The sequence below is a fragment of the Cynoglossus semilaevis genome, chromosome 16, assembly GCF_000523025.1.
Source record: "Cynoglossus semilaevis isolate Cse_v1.0 chromosome 16, Cse_v1.0, whole genome shotgun sequence".
Classification (NCBI taxonomy): Eukaryota; Metazoa; Chordata; class Actinopteri; order Pleuronectiformes; family Cynoglossidae; genus Cynoglossus; species Cynoglossus semilaevis.
Genome location: NC_024322.1, coordinates 11,750,143 through 11,765,317, shown reverse-complemented (window position 1 = coordinate 11,765,317; position 15,175 = coordinate 11,750,143). Strand labels below are relative to the sequence as shown.

The following is a 15,175-nucleotide window of genomic DNA, read 5'->3' as shown; positions in this document are numbered from 1 at the left end:
TTCTGTCAAATTATATTTCTTTAAATAGGACTTTTTTTTAATAAACTTGTACTTATTGGCATGAAAACAAAGAAGAAAACCGTGGTCTTATTGGAATTATTTTACTCCACCTGTGGTTCAGAGGGCAGTAGTTATTCTGCTGTGGTTTCAAAATGTACACAAACTGGCACTTCCTGTGTTAACAACAGGCTGTGTTAAGAACAAAATATTCTCATATTACTATATTAGTATTGCAGCTAGTTGTTTTCAGCAGCCCTCAAGACGGTAGGCAGGTGCCCCGTGGCTGAAATGAACAATGATAAGTCCTGTAATGACCCAGGCAAACACTGTTGAATACACCCATGAAGATGAAGAGCAAACACAGATCACAGCAGCAAATATGTTCAACACAGTGTGCGTGTGTGTGTGTGCGTGTGTGCGTTCAACACTGTGTGTGTGTGTGCGTGTGTGTGTGTGTGTGTGTGTGTTGACCTTTGTGCTGCATTAATATGGACAGAATTTGTTTTGCTCGTGTTCACGTGAGCACTACAGCAGTATTAGGCCCGCCCCTCATTGGTTTAGATGCGTGAACCAATCAGAGCCAACCCCTTCCTGTGATACCTAGTTTTTTTGTCTATTCATGTGTATTCAGAGCCAATGAGCAACAGACTTTCACAATAATAATAATTCAAATAAATTCACAATAAACTTATTGTGAATATAATAGTGCAGTAAATTCCCTGCCCCTTTGTTTAAAAAATAAAATTGATTATTATTATGATATGATTATTTGCCTATGGGTGAAAGTGTGTATTTGTGTGAAAAGTGCTCTAATTTCTGAACTTATTACAGACTTTACGTGCAGCCGGGAAGCCCTACATGTTGTTCTTTGTGCTGGTGATTTTCCTCGGTTCCTTCTACCTGATCAACCTCATCCTGGCCGTGGTAGCTATGGCCTACGAGGAGCAGAGTCAGGCCACCATCATAGAGGCCAAGGAGAAGGAGGAGGAGTATCAGGCCATGCTGGAGCAAATGAAGAGGCAGCAGGAGGAAGCCCAGGTATATGAGCTGTTCCTTACAAAAGTTATTTGTGCTGAAATTAAACTCAAACATATTTGACAGTATGTTTCAAAGAGCATCAACCTGCTCTGATGAGCTAAATAAATATCTATCCATGTTTTGCTTTCAGGCAATCGCAACTGCCGCCGCTTCTGACACTGGTGAAGTCAGCGAGAAAGCTGGTGGCACTGAGAGCTCCTCTGAAACCTCCAAGCTCAGCTCTAAAAGTGCTAAAGAGCGGCGCAACAGGCGGAAAAAAAGGAAGGAGGAGGAGGGCAAAGGAGCTGATGAAGAACTCCCCAAGTCTGACTCTCAGGACAGCATGAAGAAGGGTCGCTGCCGCTTCTCTATGGATGCCAACCTGCTCAACTACGACATGGAATGTTCGTCTGCACATCAGGTTCGACACCATCACTGTGTCTCTGAAAAATGTCATGAACGTAAACGTTCAATATGATTTCTGTTGCCTTTTAAACATTATCCATTCGTGGCCAGCTGATATGTGCTGTTATTGTCATGGAGCGTCATACAGTTTTGTTTAAATTTGACTTATCATCCTTGGTATCACCATTGCCTTCTTCGTTGTCAGCATCGTCTTCATTATCTTCTTCACTGATCTCATCAGCTTCCTGTTGTCTTGCCAATGGCAAACATCTTCCAGAGGTTCTTTTTTTATTTTTTGAACTTCACCTGTAGATTTCTTTTCATTAATCACAATTTCATTTTTCATCCCGGTCACTCTTTGCAGTTGTAACGCCATCACCAGCATTTCTCATGTATGTGCAATTTTCTTTTAATTGCTTATCATCCATTACCATAACCGCCATCATCACCACGTTTTTCTTCATGGCTTCACGTCAATCACTAGTTTTATTTGCTTCATGGTTGATTCGAGAAGCCCTCGCATTTTCTTCTCTGCAACCAACATTTACCCTGTACCCACTGAAGACTATACTTCTTTCCTAGTCCTTTCTGAGTGGACTGCCATTCTCACCCAGGCGGAACAGCAGGACCAGCATTTTCAGTTTTCGAAGCCAAACGCAGGACGTAGGCTCAGAGAATGAGTTTGCTGACGATGAGAACAGTATTTTCGAGGATCACTTGAATCGCAGAGGTTCTGTATTTCTTCCACGGACGTTTGTTCGGCGAAGCAGCAGCATGAGCCAGTGCAGCTTCTTGTCTAATTTCCTGTTTCAAGCTGGTGGACTCAAGCACAGTGCTGTAGACTGCAATGGGGTGGTGTCTCTGGTGGGTGGGAATTCTCTCCCGACGTCGCCTGTGGCGCTCCGACTGCCTAAAGTGACGGTGGATACGGCCTCCGTCACAGACACTGTGAGAAGAGATCGTCCAGTCCAGGTGGTCCTGTAGTTGTTTGAGTATTCACACCTTGTTTTTTTCTGTTTTTTAATCTCAGTTTTTTCAATACATTTGTTTTTACAAACCATTATTAAGAATTCATAATTGATCCCTAACACTTACAGTTACATTTACTTTGTAGTCTTATTTACGGAAGGGAAGCTGTGGATTAATTACGATTAATCATGATTTTAACTTATTGTGAGAATCTGAGCAGCTGCAGAATGTGTGTTTCACACCTGTTTTTATTTGTCACTAATCCAATTGATTGAATTATCACACCAGCCATACTTTATATTAATATTATTTTGTATTGTTTTATTCAGTGTGCTATAAAAAATGTTCCTTAGGTTTTTATTTCTACTGTGAAATTATGACAAAATGGTATAAACATTGGCTTTAAAAGAGGTGGCGCTGTAATACTTTTCTCTACTCCCAGGCTGACACAACAGACACTGAGTACAGACCTGCCAGCGGAGCAGCAAACCAGGACTTTATGGGCGTTGATGGCCTGACGGTCAGGCAGAGAGCTCTTAGCACGGCTAGTGTCATAACCAGTATAGTTGAAGGTAGGAATTTTGTATTATGGCATTGACCATTTGATCTGATTTTTCTTTTGTAATTTTTACCTCGGCTCTCTTTATTACATCAGAACTTGAGGAGTCACAGCAAAAATGCCCCCCCTGCTGGCACAATTTTGCCACCAAGTTCCTCATCTGGGAATGTTGTCCTCTGTGGCTGAAGATCAAGAAGTTGGTGAAACTTATTGTGATGGATCCATTTGTAGACCTCACTATCACCATCTGCATCGTACTCAACACATTGTTTATGGCTATGGAGCATTATCCAATGACTAATAGGTTCTATCAAATGCTGAATTACGGCAATTACGTGAGTGGATTCTACCCTGTGTATAAAATACTATATTTTTTCATATTGTTTTCTGATGTTCTGATTATTAATGTGTCTTGTTTATTTTTGCTTTCCATAAGGTTTTCACTGGAATATTCACTGCTGAAATGGTCCTCAAACTCATCGCACTGGATCCATACTATTACTTTCAGGAAGGGTGGAGTATTTTTGATGGAATCATTGTCAGTTTAAGCTTGGTGGAGCTCTCCGTGGGCATAAGTGTGCTGAGATCATTCCGATTAGTGAGTCCATGGTTATCGTTGACAAAACTCTTAGGGCTTGTTTTGTGCAAAGGGTGTAATCTTGTTGGTTTTTTTTGTTTGTTTGTTTGTTTGTTTGTTTTTTAACAGCTAAGAGTATTCAAATTGGGTGGATCGTGGCCCACTCTCAACACACTAATCAAAATAATTGGTAATTCCGTTGGAGCTTTGGGCAACTTGACACTGGTACTGGCCATCATCGTCTTCATCTTTGCTGTGGTGGGCATGCAACTGTTTGGGAAAAACTACAAGGACTGTGTGTGTAAAATCTCCGCCGACTGCACCCTGCCTCGATGGCACATGAGTGACTTCTTCCATTCATTCCTCATTGTGTTCCGAGTGCTTTGTGGAGAATGGATAGAGACTATGTGGGACTGTATGGAGGTGTCTGGGATGCCCATGTGCATCATTGTCTACATGATGGTCATGGTCATTGGAAACCTAGTGGTATATTTCCATCTCTTTTTTGTTAATTCACAAGTCTATTAATGTAATTTTTGCTGATAGACAGGTTGGATAAATATGATGGCATAGATTATTACAGTCATACATCATACATCATTTTCTAAATTTTGACACAGTCATATTACAGCACTTTCTATTCAAAAGGATCATTTTCTAAATTTTGACACAGTCATTTCAACTGTCCATCAGGTGCTCAACCTCTTCCTGGCCTTGCTGCTGAGTTCCTTCAGTGCCGACAATCTGGCAGCGACAGAGGACGACAGCGACATGAACAACTTGCAGATCGCCATCGGACGGATTCGCAGAGGTTTCGTATTTGTCAAATCCCTGCTTCGAAGCAGCTGCAACAGCATCTGCCTCAGGGACCAGAAGAAAGGAGCTGCTGACGAGAAATCACTGGAGGATCTTCACAAACCATTAGCAAATGTTGTCACCAACCATAACATCAAAGACTTTTCCCGGAACGGCAACGGGGAGGTGACGGGAGTGGACAAAAGTGGAGACAAGTATATTGTAAACAGCAAGAGCGACGACTCTATAATGTCCTTCATTAACAACCCCAGTCTCACCGTCACCGTTCCCATCGCTGCCGGAGAGTCCGACTTTGAAAACCTCAACACGGAAGACTTCAGCAGTGCTTCGTCTGATCCCGCTGGATGCCATTTGGTGAGGACACGTGTTAGTATTGGTCCGAACGACCCGTTGGCCTTTATTGTAGTTAATAATAAAAGCTGTCATCAAGCACAGTAATGTCCACTATGGAGGATGTAGGACGTTAGTGATTCAACCGTCAATACTGTGAAACACTCAGCCATGGCAAAAAGGCATGCACGCTGCGTGACGTTGTCTTTAAAGACCCCGTATTGCATGACGCCTTAATGAGGAGAGGCCATAAAAAAGGAAAAACACCAGCTTGCAGATTGCATTATGTACCATTTAAGTCTGAGTGCTGGTGAGCTGAGCCTTCCTCCACACAACTGTTCACTTTGTATCTGAGACAAGCGCGGGGGCAGGAAGGGAGGAGGGGCAACAACACTCTACAACATAAAAGTGTTGTTGTCCAATAGCGTTTTATGTGTTATATGTTTAATGTTTTATTTAAGAATGAGTTCTGGGCAGCGTAGAACTTTTTTAATAGCGATTAATTGAAAATGTTTGAAAACATTGAAATTTCACTCTGTGAAAAAAAAAATAGTTTTAATAAGTTAATACTATGACACTAACACTCAATGTGTTAATGTCCAATAAAATATTTGTTACATTAATTAATTAATTCCCTAGTTACAGCATTTGAAGATAAATGGTGAATTTGTTTTCTAAAATGTTAATCCTAAAACAAGATATCTACAGGCAATTTTAGGTTTAATCCTACTCACGGCTCAGGTGAATTTGTTTTCTAAAATGTTAATGCTAAAACAAGATATTTACAGGCAATTTTAGGTTTAATCCTACTAGTTATCTTTCTGTTGATAACTGGAACAAGGATCTCTTATTCTCATGAAACGATGGGAAAATATGCTCACATGAACACAGTGACTTCAGCGCTCACAGTATATCCCAGTAACATGCTTACATCATTCTCTGCACTGCATTAGCTGGTCCCAGGACGGCCCAGTGCTTCTGCATTCACCAGCTCTTAGGAGACACACCCAGCAGAGAGCCATACAACAGCCAACCAAGGGAGGAAACATTAGCCTTGTAGCCATAGCTTGATATTCATTTATATTTTAGGATATATGTTTTCTTTCACAATCCAATTTTTTTTTACCTTGTTACAATGAGGGCGTTACATAAAAAATGGAAGGGAAATATTTCATGTCATTAAAATGGAGATAACCAGCGTAATTAAAAGTGTGTTTTCTGTGCACCACCAACGAGTTGACCTCATTCTGTCCACCCTGCTGTAAGGCTTTAATGTTTATGCTGAAAACACATGATATGCTTTAAATTAGGGATGTTCAAAACACGTCCAATAACGATACTGCAACTTTGAGTATCTGCTGATACCGATATCAAACCAATACCTTTGTTTCTCCCCCATCGTGCAGTATGTGGTAAAAAAACATCTACTGGTTGTATGTTTTTTTACAAATGTACTAAATGTTACTTTCCTCTTTTCTTCAGAATTGTGATGAAGATGGTGAGTTCAGCTCCTCTGAGGGCAGCACGGTGGATGGTCTGCCACCTGGCGAGGGTGGAGACTCTGTTGACTTTGAATTTGAAGAATCCATGGATCCTGACGGCTGCTTCCCTGACTGTAAATGCTGTAAAAGCTCGTCTTCAGTATTTAACCAGTTCTATCTCCTACTGTACATGTAACGGAGTCTTCCACCTGTACCCACCACAGGCTGTGTGAAAAAGTTCAGGTGTTGTCAAGTGAATGTGGAGGTGGGCTGGTGGAAGGTGTGGTGGACCCTGAGGAGGACCTGTTTCCGGATAGTGGAGCACACCTGGTTTGAGAGCTTCATCATCTTCATGATTCTGCTCAGCAGTGGAGCTCTGGTGAGTCTGAGTCTGGTGACTCAGCTAATACTACACAATGAGTGTTACAACATATACAGGAGTACCGAGCGGTACACACCCATGAACTGCAGTATTATTAACATCGTGGGCCAGATTGAAACACCAAGTGGGCCAGTTTTGGGCCACAGGCCGTATGTTTGTCACCTCTGGTATAAGGCATCATTATAGAAAATGTGTTTACACTCATTTTTATAACAGCTCCACTTGATTGACAATGTTTCATGAGTTGTTTTTTTTATATATTAGCCGACAGTAGAAAAACAAATTTGCTGATGGGTAATTTGTCTTCATTTGCCCATAACGTGAAGGAAAAGTGTTCAGTGTGACAGTGAATGAATGAATGAATCATTACGACACCGATAACTTTTTTTTTCTGGATCTATTCCAGGCATTTGAAGATGTCTACATTGAGAAGAAGAAGACGATCAAAACCATGTTGGAATTTGCGGACAAGATTTTCACCTACGTCTTCATCCTTGAGATGTTGCTGAAGTGGGTGGCGTACGGTTTTGCCAAATACTTCACAAATGCCTGGTGCTGGCTGGACTTCCTTATCGTAGACGTAGGTTTCCCGTAGAAAGTGAAAATGTATTTTACCGTTTGACTGAATGTGATCTGTCTGTTCCACCTCTGACATCTGTCCATGTGTTCCAGGTGTCTCTGGTCAGTCTGGTAGCCAATGCCATTGGACTTTCTGATCTTGGTGCCATTAAGTCTCTGAGAACACTAAGGGCTTTAAGGCCCCTGAGGGCGCTGTCTCGATTCGAGGGCATGAGGGTAAGTGTCAACGATATTCTGACTGCATCATTTCAGGGCATTTTCACATTAATACCCCAAAATGATTTGCTTATTCCATTGAGTTTGGTGTTCCTCTTTTGTAATGACCAATGTTTGACCCGGTAAATCAGCCCGTCCCCAAACCCCTGTCTGTGGAACAACACCGATCTGTGGGTCATTTGGTACCAGGTCGCAGTGAAATAATGAATTGTTTACTTCATTTAAAAACAATCCAGACATTTCGGTTTCCTTAAGATAATCTGGCAATTTTTTAAAATAAATATAGTACGTCAACATTTATGGTTGGTGGTACTAGAGGGTCCCGGCCAATCAGTCCATGGGACAAAAATGTTGTGGGTCACTACTCTAAATTACTTCACCATAGAGATGAAGCATTTTTATTTCATAATAATAATATTTTTAACACATATTTACACTTTGATATCATTTTATAATTGCTGACATTTACTGCCTGCAGGCAGGAGCTGTTCATTCTACAGACGCAGACATTTCCAGACCTTGTGCTTCTCTGTCTATCCCTCTCCTGGCTCCATGCTTTTTTTTTTAGCAAACAGATATTAGAGTAGTTTCTCTCCACTCCTCTAACAATCAGCAAGAGAGTGAAGCAGCATTTCCCATAATGCCTTTATTGGCACAATGTCGTTTGAACACACAAATACATTCAGGATTTCTTCACAGAAAGACTCGTTGTGTCTCGTTTATCTCTGGTATATTTTAAACCGGGGGAACCTCGCACACTGCTGCAGTACCGCTTTGGTTGGGGCAGATGAGGTTATTAGGGGATGGTCTCTTACTGTGGGTAATTACGGACAAGTGGGTATTCTCCTGCAGAGGTCAATGTTGACTGTAGCGATGATGGTTGGACTTGTCTGACATTTGAACGACCAGTCAAAAATGTGCATTATCAGCACGTTTTTGGTCACAATTCACACGTCACTGTCTACTAATTTGTTCTCCTTTAGAACGTAAACGGTTGCACTTACACCGTGGTCTCATAGCCTATGACGATGGACGTAGAGGCCGGTCATCTAAGCCTCATTTCTTAGATGTTTTTTAAATTTATGTTTAAATTAATAAATATAGTGTTCATTTAATAATGAGACATATTTAAATGTATATTTTTTTAGGGCTGACAAATAATTCAAAGGTTCAATCTGATAAATCACGGGAGAGTTGTCAATTAATCATAATTAATCGTGATCATTCATTATGAACTGAAATAAATTTCCAAATTCCAAATGCTGTTGTACTTCTTTTTTCGTTCTTGTTCTTCACCTTGGCCTTCTTCTTGGTCTACAGGTTGTTGTCAATGCCCTGCTGGGAGCCATTCCTTCCATCTTCAATGTGCTGCTTGTGTGTCTCATATTTTGGCTCATCTTCAGCATCATGGGCGTCAACTTATTTGCGGGAAAATACAGCTATTGTGTCAATCGCACCACAGGTGAACGCTACTCTCCGTCAGAGGTGAAAAACAAGACTATGTGTTTGGGCAAAGACAACTCTCGCTGGAGGAGTGTCAAAATCAACTTTGACAATGTGGGGTTTGGTTATGTCGCACTTTTACAAGTGGTAGGTTTTTTTTTTAGTTTTTACTCCCAGTAATAATTTAACCCTTTTTTTATTCTTTAAGAGGCAATGTCTTTATGTTCATCTGTACACAGGCTACATTCAAGGGCTGGACGGATATAATGTATGCTGCTGTAGACGCAGCACCCGAGGTATTTGCATTTCCCTCTCTTCACTCACTTTGTCACTGTGTCAAAAGCAGTAGTTTGTTATTTTATTTTACACACTAAAATGACAAAATAGTACGAGAAAATGTGGCTAGAGATTTTATTATATTCGGTCTCTTTCAAATTTAAAAATCTATATGTGAGTGTTGATATCTCCATTTTCTTTCATCACTCTAGAAAGATGAGCAACCTGAGTACGAGAACAACATCTACATGTACATTTACTTTGTGATCTTCATTATATTTGGAGCCTTCTTCACATTAAACCTCTTCATTGGCGTCATCATCGACAACTTCAATCAGCAGAAGAAGAAGATAAGTATCTCACCCGCGTTGGGAGACCCCACCTCTGATATCACTGCTGTAACTTTTTTCGTCAGTTTGCTGTGATTTAACACACTGTGTGTGTGTGTGTGTGTGTGCTCCCTTTACTTTGGAGGTCAGGATATCTTCATGACGGAGGAACAGAAGAAATACTACAATGCTATGAAAAAGCTTGGCTCAAAGAAACCACAGAAGCCAATTCCTAGACCATCAGTATGTTATTTTCAATAAGTAGATTGACGGTAGAATTACTGGATAAGCAGAAAAAAAAGGTAATAATAATAATAATAATAATGCTGCGCTTGTTTGCCATGTCTATTCCAGAACAGGATTCAAGGTTTCATCTTCGACTTCACCACGAAACAGAGCTTTGACATCATAATAATGGTTCTTATTTCGCTCAACATGGTCGCCATGATGGTGGAAACGGATGAAGAGTCACATGAAAAGGAGAACATTCTCTACTACATTAATGTGGTATTTATTGGCATTTTCACTGGCGAGTGTTTGCTGAAGATGATTTCCCTTCGCCATTACTTTTTCACCAACGGTTGGAATATATTTGATTTCATCGTGGTCATCCTCTCCATTATCGGTACGGTTTCACTACACCTTATCAATCACATTTCTGGGTGCATATATATTTGATATATTTTATATACCTGATTTCTTTATTTCCACAGGTATTATTCTCTCTGATGTCATAGAGAAGTATTTTGTCTCACCAACCTTGTTCAGAGTCATCCGACTGGCTCGGATCGGACGAGTCCTCCGCCTCATAAAAAGCGCAAAGGGGATTCGTACGCTTTTGTTTGCCCTGATGATGTCACTTCCGGCCTTGTTCAACATTGGTTTGCTGCTCTTCTTGGTGATGTTCATTTATGCCATCTTTGGCATGTCAAACTTTGCATACGTCAAAAGGGAGGCAGGAATCGACGACCTTTTTAACTTTGAGACTTTCGGCAACAGTATGATCTGCCTGTTCCAGATCACCACCTCGGCAGGGTGGGACGGTCTGCTGTCCCCCATTCTCAACAGACCGGACGATGACTGCAACGCTAAAAAAGAGAACCCTGGCAGTTCTGTTGTGGGCGACTGTGGAAACCCTCATGTGGGAATTGCTTTCTTCGTCAGCTACATCATCATCTGTTTCCTGATCGTGGTGAACATGTACATCGCAGTCATCCTGGAGAACTTTGGTGTGGCTACGGAGGAGAGTGCCGACCCACTGAGTGAGGATGATTTTGAGATGTTTTATGAAGTGTGGGAAAAGTTTGATCCTCATGCAACGCAGTTCATGGAGTACAATAAGCTGCCAGATTTCGCAGATGCCTTGAACCCGCCGTTACGCATAGCCAAGCCTAACAAACTGGAACTGATCTCCATGGACTTACCCATGGTGAACGGCGAGCGCATTCACTGCCTGGATATTCTTTTTGCTTTCACAAAACGTGTTCTCGGTGAGGGTGGCGAGATGGACATCCTAAGGGCACAGATGGAGGAACGCTTCATGGCCTCCAATCCTTCCAAAGTTTCCTACGAGCCAATCACCACTACTCTTCGTCGGAAACAGGAGGACACGTCGGCAGTCGTCATCCAGAGAGCATTCAGGGAGTATTTAAAGAACACCGTCGTCGGTAAACCCACGGACACAACCGCCGATGACATTCAGAAGGATGAGACAGTCATCAACAAGGAGGCTGTCATCGCAGATACGCTCCAGAAAAATCCAAACGTGGGTAAAGCTGAGCTGGCAGCTTCAACTGCCTCTCAGCTATCAGGTGACAGTACGACCACCGACGGACAAAACAAATATGAACAAGACAAGAGTGAAAAGGAGGTCGTGGAAAAAGACGTTCAAGACCAAGAGGAATAAAACACGTCTTGGAGATGGAAGAGAGGAATTGTAACTAATGACAAAATGTTTACACGGTTTGAAAAGTGACCAGGCAATCCTTTGAACACTCGACCTCAGGATGGATATTAACACCAGTCTGACTGTGCTAACTTAAAGGTAACGGTGCCTACACTGAGAGGTTGCTCATTCACGGCGCAGTGGGACCAAGACTGCAGCGTTCAAACGACTGTTTGTTGTGATGGGCAACAATTCTCAGAGTGTTCCAAAAGACAGAGTTAGTTTTTGCTTTGACTTGTACTGCAGCTAGTTCTGCTACCCAGTGTCTTGAATCATTGTCATATCACGCACTGTTGTGTTTCCTAAATAACAGATGTCGATGTTATTACTTTAGACTTGTAGCTTATTTTAAGTGACTTTTTGATACACATTTTTTAAACTCTCCGAACCACCTTCACTTCCAAGGGATGGTCTGAAAAACCACCGCGTCAGAGCTGACTGACTGTGGTCACTGACAACTCACGAGACATGAATGTTCTGCTTCACAAACCCAGGCAACAGTGTGAGAGTTTTTAAATATTAATGCAGATTTGCATGAATGTTTCTCTCTGATTATGCATGTCGGTGTTTTGCTTTCCTCAGACTCAGTGATGTGAGCTGCGGGACGTGTCCGATTTTTACACAAAATGCACTTTGGTTTACGTCTGTAAGGTCTTCATAAAGTCCAACTAATCCATTCTGGATTAGTTTGGTCTGACATCGATGCTTTGGAAACGCCAGATACATTAGAACCGAAGAAGCCTCTTGGATGAGAGGTGGAACGCTCTTCAGGAAACAAAGTCAGTCCAATATATTCTTCAGGTTTTTTATATTTAGACGACGACAAAGTTTTATCTTGACATTTTTCAACGGTGAGCTCCCCTCTTCCTCACTTTTGCTTGGTCTCTTTCTAGTTCTATAGCCTCAAGTATGTTTTGTTTTGGTTTCCAAATGTATTTTCTGTCACAGTACTTCGGTCAAGTTTATGAATGGTTTGATCGTCCAATCATTGATCTGATATCTCCCTCTAATGGAGGGCACTGATTTCCTACCTCTGTTACCTTTTGTCTTTTCTTTGTTGAATTGGTTTCCTTGCTGAGAACTCATCATTGGAACATGTCAGGGTAAAACGACACCAGGTTGTCTAAATATAGCATATATAGAATATATATGGTCTGTCCCAGAACAGGACTGTACCTGAACCTAGTGGAACTGGTCCACAGTTGTCCAGTGTTAGGTCACATATTACTAAAGTGAGAGGTAGTGTAAGTGAAATGACTATAAGTTTGGAAAAAACGAAGGCAAAACGAATCTATGGTTCAGGGGTCCATCTTTGGTAAAGAGGTGAAAATGACCTTATTAGCAATGACAGTCGTTCTGGTACTAGAGCACAGACACAGGTTTAAACCTGTTTAAACCATTTTGTTGTTGGCACACTGTTGTTAATCTTAATATATATTACCTCACTTATCTGAACCTCACTTACAGTTATCTGAAATATTTTCAAATTTGCATCATTGCAACACAGGTGTCCACTAGGGCAAAATGGATTTTTCTTTTTTTTTTATTTTATTTTATGGCAGTGCTGTGATAATTAAATTGGGAACATAACAGCTGTTCTGGGATCTGCTCTGTTCATCCTGACAGAGATCTGCTAAATATGTAGCATTAGCAGTACAGCAAGTTAAAGGCAAAATGTTACATGTACTAGTTATTCTACCCAATTTTGTTTTGTCTACCCTTATTTAGTTTTTGTAAATTGTTTCTATACAGTTTCCCTCCGAGTCTGATCTATCATTATGAATATCTACGATGAAGGAAAAACGGCACAGAAACTCCTGGATGATTATCTCAAAGAGACGACGTCCCACATCAAATGCCCCGGGCTGTTTCCTGGATTCTGTTTACATTTTGTGAGGGCGTCTGGGTGTGTTGGATTCTGTCTTCTTCCCCCCTGAAACTGTGTCACCTCTACATCTGTTCTTTCAGGTCTTACACTGTATAGTTCCATACATGTCAGTATATTTTGCATGGAGATAAAACTTTCAGTACTAACGCCGTACTTTGCATATTGAAAGAATGTTTTTCATAGACCTTGTCATCTGCTGTCACTCACATACAGAAATGCTTGTAGTGTATAAACCAACTGCATGCACAGCACCGCTGTAACCCAGTTCAATGGAAAGCCAAAAAAAAATAAAGATTACATTTACAGCAAGTGTGCGTTAAGTACTGATGTATTCATTTATATTGCGGTATGTGTTTTAAATATTGCTCCAGTGCTTTTGAAATGGATGTTTAATATATATCTAAATATATAGTTGACACTCAACAAAGGCATAGGTCAAAATGCAAATTTCAACATGTTTTCTCTAGTTTTTTAGACTCTACACCAGTGGGTGTAGTGAGTGTACTGAGACTTAACTAATACATTTTCACACCTTTTTTTTATTTCATTTTATTTGAATGGCCAGCCCCCAAATTCTGACCCTGATCTACATTTCATTACTGAATTGCTGTTTGAGTGACGCCATGAGAAATTCCAAATATTTCATCTTTTTTTTTTTTGCTCAAAATGTTGTCATATATTATTTTATAAAATGTAAACGACTTAAAGAACTCACCCCACCGATAATTAGGAGGCATTAAGTGACAGCATTTATTGATATGATCTCTATGTCTGGTTCCAGTGCTGATAGCTACAAACCACAATCAGCATTAGTGTCATTTCAGAACCTGTAAAATGTTGAAGCTATCAGTGTCCATTTCATGTGCAAAATGTAATGAGCACTCAAACTGTTAATGGCCTGACTTGTATTGATCTCCTGAATCTCCTGGGATATTGAAAGCACTTATGAATACATGACTTTAAGCAAATAATCTTGAGTGACGTGACAAAACACTTCACTTCACTGCACTGCAGTTTCCTTCCTGGCCAGAGCAAAACACTGACTTTTTTTATTTTTTTTTAATCCAACATTTGCAAAGGAATCTGGTGTCTGGCTTCTGACTGTGCTTTGTGGCTTCTGCCGGAAACTATTAGCATCTTAAGTGGGTGGAACATTTTTTATTAATTATTAACAGCCCAAATATTCATTACAGTCCAGCATTGCTTTTACCTATTGTGACTGCGTAGTAAACAGAATCCGGAAGACAAAGTGCTGATCATTTTTGGCCATTCTGCCTCACAATGATGATGTGAATATCAACTTGTGCCACACCCACTCTCACACTGTCATTCCTACCGTTATTTCCCCGACAGGAGTCTGTCAGCACTTGTGAGTTTTCCAGATAAATGGCAACAGGCATGCTCCTGAAAGTGCAGTCATTTCATGGATATGATGCTGGAAATTGATATAAAATGTCAATTGAAATTCTCGCTAATTCTCACTATGGCATCTGCTAATATTGATATAAAGTGTCAATTGAAAGTCTTGCTAATTCTCACTATGGCATCTGCTAATATAAGACAACACATCCATCATGTGATATGCTTTGGAAAAGTCATGTTACATAAAGCAGCCCACACACCTAGGTAATAAACAGCTGAGGTTTTAGACCACGTGCTCTTCCACGTGACTTCCATCGTGTACTTTAGTGGTTACGTCGTCATCTCTAATAAATTTGATAAAAATGTCTTGTTGCATCATTCTGACTTATAGTGTTAAAATTCAAAGCGAACGGTGTTGCTTATAGTGTTAAAATTCAAAGCGAACGAATACGTGGTCACACGGCGCTATACACCAATTAGACGGCTTTGTTTATGTTACATTTCTGCAACTCATTATTATTTATTCAAGTTATTGTACATTCTTTGTAGTAAAAAGGGAATTTATTAGCTCCCGTGGGCCACACAAAATAACTTGGCCTTA

The 15,175-nt window shown here is 40.7% G+C and overlaps 1 protein-coding gene across 2 annotated transcripts in view; it reads left to right on the top strand.

The window, feature by feature from the left end:
- The window catches only part of scn1laa (sodium channel, voltage-gated, type I-like, alpha), a 28,332-nt gene extending 13,780 nt beyond the window's left edge, over nt 1-14,552 (top strand). The window contains exons 12-29 of one of the 2 annotated variants that reach the window (XM_025063549.1): nt 832-1,038; nt 1,169-1,438; nt 2,005-2,370; nt 2,834-2,963; nt 3,047-3,285; nt 3,387-3,548; nt 3,657-4,013; nt 4,221-4,697; nt 6,156-6,288; nt 6,379-6,533; nt 6,943-7,116; nt 7,209-7,331; nt 8,652-8,921; nt 9,014-9,070; nt 9,263-9,400; nt 9,518-9,622; nt 9,734-10,004; nt 10,093-14,552. In XM_025063549.1, the coding sequence (XP_024919317.1) occupies nt 832-1,038; nt 1,169-1,438; nt 2,005-2,370; nt 2,834-2,963; nt 3,047-3,285; nt 3,387-3,548; nt 3,657-4,013; nt 4,221-4,697; nt 6,156-6,288; nt 6,379-6,533; nt 6,943-7,116; nt 7,209-7,331; nt 8,652-8,921; nt 9,014-9,070; nt 9,263-9,400; nt 9,518-9,622; nt 9,734-10,004; nt 10,093-11,285 (4,827 nt within the window). In that variant the 3' untranslated portion in view covers nt 11,286-14,552. The remainder of the gene's footprint in view (nt 1-831; nt 1,039-1,168; nt 1,439-2,004; nt 2,371-2,833; nt 2,964-3,046; nt 3,286-3,386; nt 3,549-3,656; nt 4,014-4,220; nt 4,698-6,155; nt 6,289-6,378; nt 6,534-6,942; nt 7,117-7,208; nt 7,332-8,651; nt 8,922-9,013; nt 9,071-9,262; nt 9,401-9,517; nt 9,623-9,733; nt 10,005-10,092) is intronic. The other variant, XM_025063548.1, reaches the window with a different exon arrangement.
- Nucleotides 14,553-15,175: the final 623 nt, after the last annotated feature.